This window comes from Bombus fervidus, chromosome 2 (genome assembly GCF_041682495.2).
Source record: "Bombus fervidus isolate BK054 chromosome 2, iyBomFerv1, whole genome shotgun sequence".
Classification (NCBI taxonomy): domain Eukaryota; kingdom Metazoa; phylum Arthropoda; class Insecta; order Hymenoptera; family Apidae; genus Bombus; species Bombus fervidus.
Window position 1 is genome coordinate 23,039,237 of NC_091518.1, and position 9,071 is coordinate 23,048,307.

Below are 9,071 nucleotides of genomic sequence, written 5' to 3' on the forward strand. Positions count from 1 at the left end.
GCTGTCATGGAAATTGAAATATTAATTTACTGAATATTTAACATAATAGTTTAATTGCACATTACAAAGCATTATCGTTCCCGTACAATTATCATTCGACGTCATTAATCGATAGCTGGGTAAGTAAATATATCATCTCATAATGAAAATTGTATTTACGATCCATATTTAAATTAATCATCTGTCAAATATGAAACTTATCGTATAATCATTCCACGTGTGATAAACGAAATGAATTTATTTTTAATCTCAATATCAGATATTAATTAATAGGTTTGTTCATTTTTTTTAGCGAATGTTATAAATATTATTATATCGAGCGGACGTTTAAACGAATAATTATAGCGAATAAACATTTCAATAGAAGAAAAATGACCAATATCAGCATTTAAGAAAAGAAATTGCAACATTTACTTACCCTCGCTTCATTTATTTTCTAACTTTCTCGAACCTTTACGCTGACCAAAAACAAATTTATAAAATATGAAGATCAGCAAACGCGCGCGCCGAACGAGAAACTCCATTTAACAACAAATTTTACAACAATGAAATACGATAATGATCAACGTACTTGATAAAATACGAACGAGCGCGCGCGCACGCACACACACACACACACACAAACACAGAGAAACATATACGTATATAAAAGCACATAAATATAACGCGTTCAAAGAAAAGCAGACAAATTTATTACTCGATCTATCGTAATTTTCGTTAAGCTGTTTCAAGCGGCACTTAATAAACGATACGATAACGCCGACGATTAGATCTCTTTATCTCTCAAGTGAACGAAACGATGTATATTAAATAAAGTTAGTACGGAATATCTAGTTCACCCGTTTTCTGGCTGGTCGTCTAGCCTGGAATGCTTGACATCTTCTAGTTCAACAAACTGAGACCATCGCAAACAATGAACAGGAAGCGCCTAAGGCTGACACCCAAACTTCACTCAGTGCTCGATGTTTGAATCGAGCGTAGTTTGTACTAGGTCAGAAGCGTTGATTTGACTTGTTAAGTATATTCCAACAAATATCAATACATTTCGTGCGTATTATGGAAAATGCGAATACATGGCTTAAAAAACGCTTTAGAAATCATTTGCTTCGTATGTGTGTGTGTGTACTTGGCGTGTTTATTGTACGTCTCAATCTAGGCCGATTCTTCTGTATACTACCGTGAAAATTGATTTTGAAACGACCTATAAATCAAATAATTAAATATTCTCTACGCTTTTATTCTATGATTATCTTAATTTATCCAAAGAATCACGAACACATGCGAAAAGTTTGATCCGATGTATCGCGGTCGCGCGCCTCGTCAGCGGGCGTATCCTGCGAATGAACGTGCAGCTTGTGAGCGTGGAAATATGATTCGTAGCTGAAGCCTTCGTTACAAGTATCGCATTTGTAAGAGTACAATTTCCGTAGTTCGTCCGGATAATGCTCCAATTTGTTGTGATGATGAAACTTGTACATTCCTTGAAACGACTTACCACATATTGCGCATAAAAAGTCTCTGCCCTTGTAATAATACATGTTATGCTCGACAAAACGTTCGTAGGATTCGAATAACAAATGGCATATATTACAGATTGGTTTATCTTTCGAAACGCAACCGGAATTCAACGCCAGTTTAGGATTCTGCCCGATATGGAAGTGTCGTTCGTGAATTTGAAGATTCGACTTCTTAACAAATCCTTGATTACAGAACTTACAAAACAATTTGTAGTTCACCGAGCACGAAGGCGTATGAGTAGCAAGCGTGTGAAGCTGTAATAATCTTTTAGTGGAAAACATCGTGTTACAAACGTTACACTTTTCGATGGCTGTTTGGCAATAGGTGCGCTCGTGTATGCATAAATTTTGAAATGTTCGGAATTGTGTCTCACAAACGGTGCAAGGAAACTTTGTTCTGTTCATCTTGTCCGCTTGGTAACCCTTTACGCATGCAATCCCATTAAGTAGCCTTTTGTTCTTTGCAGCTGTATCGAATGACGAAGAGAAAGTAGTATCATCGGTAATAAGCGTACTCGGAACCAAATAATTTTCCAAAGGTCCTGTCGTCCCATCCGGAACATCCAACATTTCTTCCAAATCAGGTGACTGTACTATGCCGACTTCCATGTCACTTGGTTCTTTCGAGGACCGAGGCAAATGGTTTACACGAGGTACACGTTGTTTATCTATCAACACTTTCATTCGACGACATACATTCTCATGTTGTTTCAAACACGAGTATAGCCAAAATCGTTTGCGACAACCTTTGCATTTGTGTTGCTTCTTGAATGCGTTGCAATTTATTTCAACATCAACCAGTAGAGCGTCCTTTTTTGATCTTATGGTCTTCAAACAATGCAAAATCATGTGCCGCTTCAACAATGCCGACGTGTCAAACTTCTCAAAACACACGCAACATTCCCTTCGTTTAAACACAATATGCTGACGTAGATAGTGAGTTAGTAACTTATTCATGGACGTGTAACGCGCGTTGCATATGCTCGACATGTAAATCGCATGAAACAATTTCATGTGCTCGCGCAAGTTCACTTTCAAAGAAAATGATTTTTTACAAATATGACAATGAAATATTTTCTGCTGATTGAACTTAAAGTTCTTCTTAAACTCAACCGATTCTTCTTGAGGTACGATTAATCTATCAACGAAAGATTTTACAAATTCATTGAATCGCTTTGATGCAGTCGTGCCAGCTTCCAAAGGCAAGTTACCTGCCGAGCTTGTCTCACGAAAACCTTCAAGTTCCTCTTTCACATTTTCCGATACTGCTTGTTTGAAAGCGTCTTCGTTTTCGTTTTCCTTTTCGTCTTCCTTTTCGTCTTCGTCTTCGTCTTCCTTTTCGTCTTCGTCTTCGTCTTCCTTTTCGTCTTCGTCTTCGTCTTCCTTTTCGTCTTCGTCTTCGTCTTCGCCTTCGCCTTCGCCTTCGCCTTCGCCTTCGCCTTCGCCTTCGCCTTCGCCTTCGCCTTCGCCTTCGCCTTCGCCTTCGCCTTCGCCTTCGCCTTCGCCTTCGCCTTCGCCTTCGCCTTCGCCTTCGCCGTCGCCTTCGCATTCGTCTCCGTTTGACACAAAACTAGTAGGATCCAAGAACTTGTCGCATTTCTCCAAACGAACCACACATTCTTTACACTTAGCTTCAGGTGCAGATCTTTCACTTTGGTTAAACATATAGGGGGACTTGTTTCTTTTAAAAGATTGTCTTGATCTTTCAAAGGTCTCAAACTCCAATAAATCGTAAAAATCATATAAAGAAGAAGAACATCTCTTTATTGGCCTAAGGTTGTAAGACATATTGTGCGAGGTATTAGAGCTTTCAGATTCAGCTTTTATTTCGTTCCTTAATAAAGATATCATTGTTTTGGAATTCACATGAATTTGAACAAATGGTCTTTTCCTAACAGGAGATTCGATTCGCTTAACAGAAGTAGACATCTGAATAACTTCTGAAGCCGTTGATGTCTTCTTACTAAATGTCTCGAGCGTTGAAGTTGGAATAATAGTCGCAGTAACAGGAATATTCTCCGTATCGATAACTTTTTCCGGGCTAACCCATTTGTCATTCGATTTGTCTTTGTACAGCGATATGAAGTCTGTAAGGACGGTCTGCTTCATCCTTTTCGAAGGTGTACCATACGAATCGCTTAACAATTTCGAATGCGTAGACTTGATCTTGCTGCTCGAACCCTTGGTGGGTGTATTGTTTGGACTATTAGATAGTTTCAAAGATATATTTATTGAGCTATTTACGTTTTTTAGGGAGGGACTGTATGAAGTATTTGATTCTGTCGTGACTATGCCATCCGAATGATTCGACTTTCCTAACGATTCAGGAGATGTTTTCGTAATTTTGCTTTTACCAGAAAATATTTCGTTCCCATGTATATGGAATAAATGAGATTGGACATGTCTTTTATAGGAAAACCTTCGGTTACAAAAATTACATTTATATCCAGGCAATTGTTTCGTACAACATCGCATCTTTAAATGACGTACCAACGAAATATGTATACTAAAGATCGCAGTGCAATTATTACACTTGAATACATTACAGCTATATAATTTATTATGCAGTTCCAATAAATGTTTAGTTTGAAAAGTTAACAGACAAACATTGCAACTTATTCTGTTGTTTGAAGGTACTTTATGTTTACTTTTTCGTTTATCAGGATGCGATTTGTTATTTTCTAAATATGTACTTTCTTGAGGAAACACGGATTCTCGATTTCTACGATAAACGCCATCCGAAGATTCACCTTTAAACGTCGTTGTTTCATTTTCGTTCCCTGTATTCGTATCAACTGGCGACAAATCATCGCATATCTCTGGATCGATTGGCTCTTCCTTTATTCTTATTGCATATTCAGAAGGCTGAAAAAAGAAAAATATACAAACCTGATGTAACATCCTAAGAAACGAAAAATCTATGAAACAGTCCTAGTCTAGTAATGGAAGACAATCGTGCCATAAATATCATGAGTAGGATAGAAAGCTATGTATAGAGCCACTGAACTAGATACTAGAAAGAACGGTTTATGACGCCATGTTTATGAGTCAGCCAGGTTCTACCATTAAAAACATGAAATACATAACTGCGCAAATCCAGAATACTACATACATAAGAAGAGAGGTGTAAATTTTGTGTAAATTTACGGTTCCATTAGAATTACTAAGAAACTTTTCCTCAACTCCTAACATTTACCATGGGACAGGGCCGATCGATATTTTCAACTTAGTATGTAGTGAAGTCGACTATATTCAACTCTCAACTATATTCAAATGTAAGAAAAATCAGATTCGCAAACAATACTTTTAGCATGGTTGTTTAACGTTATTTCATAAATGTATTGTTCCAGGTAGCAAATTAGCACAAAGCAACGAGCGGTCCTTCTACGTGTTTAGCAAATTGTATATTATAAATGAGAAATAAAATGTACGACAGAGTAACAAACACCATGCAGAACTCTAAAAATTCCATATCATTTGAAAATATAAAGAAACAACTCAAAATGTTTACGAAAATCACCATAAATTGTTTAAAATAAAAATATTTGTATCCAATTCGGTGGAAAATATCGTAGAATGAATTGCGATCAGTAACCGGCGTGAGAAACAGTTAACGGTAGTATCTGGTCAAACAGAAGGAAAAATTTGATTATGTATGTTGGCTTGCATCGATGCAGAAAGTAATATATTTTCTTAATTGATAAGCAAAGCCATTGAGTATATATTGAGTATATATTGATATACTGATGTCATTTCATGAGACTTTGGAGTCGATGCTTAGCGTCATTACAATACGTTTCAGCTTTTACATGCCGCTCAACGAACTTTCTACGCTAGACTATACTAGAACTACTGTCCCAATGCTGTTCGGACAGTAAAGGACATATGTAAAATTCCTCCCTTTCACTACATTGCCGATTTGTATAAGAATATATATATATACACGCGAGCACACGCACACGCACACGCACACGAATGCAAACGTGTATACGTGCCTCTTTATAACTCTGTGCGGAAAAATTTTTTATATGAACTCATAGCAGCAATATTTTTCATAACGCATGCGCAAATTTAAACCTAGGTACAAGGATACACGAGCGTTAAAACGTTTCACAGTCATTTCGTACGTACATAGAAAATCACAGCATACGAGCGTTGCCTGTTTTGCAGAGTTGGCGGAAGAATTACTCACGCACTATCAGAGCGTTGGCACGCAGATGGTCGAAGCGCTAAAATTCTATTTCTCAAAAATAGCGATTTTTCTTGACTGTGGCGTAAACCATGCCTAACGGAACCTTCGGGACATTGTGTTGTAAAACTCAAAAAATATTTCTTTCTAATCTGAACCGACATCGAACCGACATGCGTTAAAAACTGTAAATAATTTTATTTATACAAATATACAACAAAGGAACTTTTTTGCAATAACAAATGATTTATAATAAACAAATCTAAAAATCTTTGCACAAAATAGAAAAGCTTTCATTTCGATCCAACCATTCGCTATAAGAATAATCGCTGAACATACATAAAAAAAAAGGAATTAATCGAACTGATAACGAATAACTAACGATACGTTCGTGTGACCTGCTCTATTTAAGGTTATACAATACAGAACATGCCTCAGCTGAATCCAATGCCCGTACTAACATAAATACATCAGTGAAAAGGTAATGCACGTTGCCAGTGACGAACGTTCCTGCTACATGTATAAGTTTTAATCTATTATACGGCAATATATTTTCTACAACATACGTTGTTTCAACGCTCGTATGCTTCAACGCATTAATATGATAAAAATCTTATCTGTAACATGCATCTTTTTTATTAATTCACTTGGTATCATACGAATAAATAGATAACATTTCACGATACATCAGTGATTTACATTAATATTACATAAAACATTATTTATATATATGTATAAATATCAATTTTATATTCTACAAGCCTAGGAAAATTAATAACTAATAATAAGAACTGTAATTCAATATTTCTATTTTTATAAAATAAAATATGCAATTGAAATTTAATTGTAAAATAATGACATTCGTATAAACTCATTACTCTACAACGGAGCAATTAAATATTATATTGATAATAATAATAAGCAAGGTTGCATCGATAAGATTAAACTTTCTGCATCGCTTTAGTATTTTTAATCCACGTATTATTATTGAGCCATAATATATAAACCATAGATGCAAGAGATCATAGCGCGTTGGCCAAAGTAATCTTAAAATAGACAGATACGTTATACAAAATTTTATGTACCACGGTGGGAAATTCCTTCTAATTCAACAATTAAATTTCATTTCTATTACAAATCAGAAGTTTGCGTCGCAACGGCCAAAGAAGCAAGTCTTACTTTGTCATATTGAAATAGTTAAGGAAAGTGGTACATAAACATTAGCTTAATATGTTATATTAACCAAGATTTATAGAAACAAAATATATTATTCAGTACGGTCAAAGTTCTCTTATCGAATGATGTTTCAAAAGGTACTTACGTCTATTTTTCTGTCCAATTCTATATCCATGAAGATTGCATCAACAGGGCGTGCGTAAACTAACACTCGAGCCATTTGCTTTATGAAATTATTATTATTATTACTAGAGAAACTGTTTACCTGTGCACAAAGAAAATCTATGATTAGTGAGTAGTAGACTTTAATAATATCCTCAAAGAGCAATTCACGTTTTCCTTAAAATATGTCATAACTGCACAATAACAGTAGCAACTTGTAAATGAATATAGACATTGTATGAAATACAGTTATCGAATATATTTAACAAAACTGTAATTATTTGATAAGAAGTCGTGAAATCAATGAAAAGCACAAGACAATGGAAAATATTTCAGGTTAACGTGTCATACATCATTTTAAAAGTTGTTTACACTCTCTTATTATTCACTTGCATCCAGAACATGTTTTCCTTTGTTAATAGTTCACGTCAAAATAGAATGTAAACTTTTTTTATACACATATAAACAAGCACAGAGAGAGAAAATACCGTTCAAACACAGACACCACCATAAGCATCACTATGGGCATCAAAATGGCATCCTCCACTAGTAACAAACATTTCGCTCAGTTCAGACGGGTTCAGATCATTATCGGTAAGGAAGTAACCTTGAAAATATATTTGTGAAGGGAAAGTGGACAATAAAGAATCTTATATTATTTATAATACATCATTCTTCAACGGTTTAATATTAGTTTCATCGAATTTTACCTAATCTATTTAATAAATTACATTTTAATTACGAAACAATATCATATGGTACATTTACACGTAACGATAAATCAAAAATTGATTCGTAGAGCTACAGCGCATGCGTATTACTAAGTAGATATTCTGACTAACTTCACGTTATGTCCAATACAATTTTCTTCTTCACGTTTCTATACAAACTCACGTTATATATGTATGTATATCTGTGCATCTAAGAAGCAACACTGACACACGTCAATGAATATATGTGATTATTCCTGCATAGTAAGCATTGTAAGCATCGCATTCGTATACACAGATTTGGAAACTCCAGTAGAAGGGTAATGCTTTTAATATTTCTAAGTGTGTTTTACAAATCGGCCGTTAGTTATAGCGCTGGCATCGATTTGTTAACACTCTTGTCTGCCTTATCACTGAAGGTAAAGAATATAATAAATTAAACTGCTTTTCATAATTTTCATCAATATACTTAAAGTAAACATACAGTATTTCATGTGATGCAGAAGAATGTTGTTTAAATAAATGTAGTCTTACATAATACAATAGGGTTTAGTTATAAACACGATCGTGCTGCTGACACAAAAAGCGCTGCACGGCGAAGTCTAACAAATCGATCGAAGTGCCTTACTTGAGAAATATTTTCTAGTCCGCAGGAGACTTACCCACTCTAATGGAATCCTTAAATTTGTGTATACGAACATGGCAAATATGTGCATACATACATGCGCGCTCCCACACGCACACACGCACACACACATACACGCGTGCGCGCGCGTACTTACTGTTGGCTCTGTCAAAGGCTTATGAAATACCACTGGTTGTTAACATATCTGTCAAAATATCTGCTTTATACTCTAGCGTTAAGGATGAGAATCTTATTGCTCAAGAAATGAAAATGTAGTTAAAGAAATGATTATCTGAATCCGATGGACCGTCAACTTTTGCGGTCGGTAAATTACCGACAACATATTTATATGTAATATCATCTGAGATACAATGACACAGACGGAACGAAGTACAGAATAAACATTTATATCGGTATACATAGACGAGACGTAGAATAAACACGTTTGTCGCATGTCTCGAGGCTTTAAGAGCCTTTACCATTTTAGTATTGTGCCAAATGTTACCGACTCAGTGTCTCGATAATATTTTCTCTTCCCTTCAGCACATTATCCAGTCTAGCACATTATCCAGTCCAGCACATTATCCAGTCCAGCACATTGTTAAATATCTGAGGTCAATCGAGCCGAACCCTCGACCGGCCAGCCGGCGTTCCCAGAGTCTTGTCCCAATAGTAATAAAAATAGAGGGAAA

The 9,071-nt window shown here is 35.6% G+C and overlaps 1 protein-coding gene across 1 annotated transcript; it reads right to left on the reverse strand.

The window, feature by feature from the left end:
- Window positions 1-236: 236 nt before the first annotated feature.
- Window positions 237-7,186, reverse strand: LOC139998241 (uncharacterized). Its single transcript, XM_072022648.1, has 2 exons — window positions 7,028-7,186; window positions 237-4,382 (listed from the first exon to the last, which is right to left on the reverse strand). Exons 1-2 carry the CDS (start codon window positions 7,100-7,102, stop codon window positions 1,269-1,271), a joined length of 3,189 nt encoding a protein of 1,062 aa, XP_071878749.1. The 5' UTR covers window positions 7,103-7,186; the 3' UTR covers window positions 237-1,268.
- Between the last annotated feature and the right edge of the window lie 1,885 nt (window positions 7,187-9,071).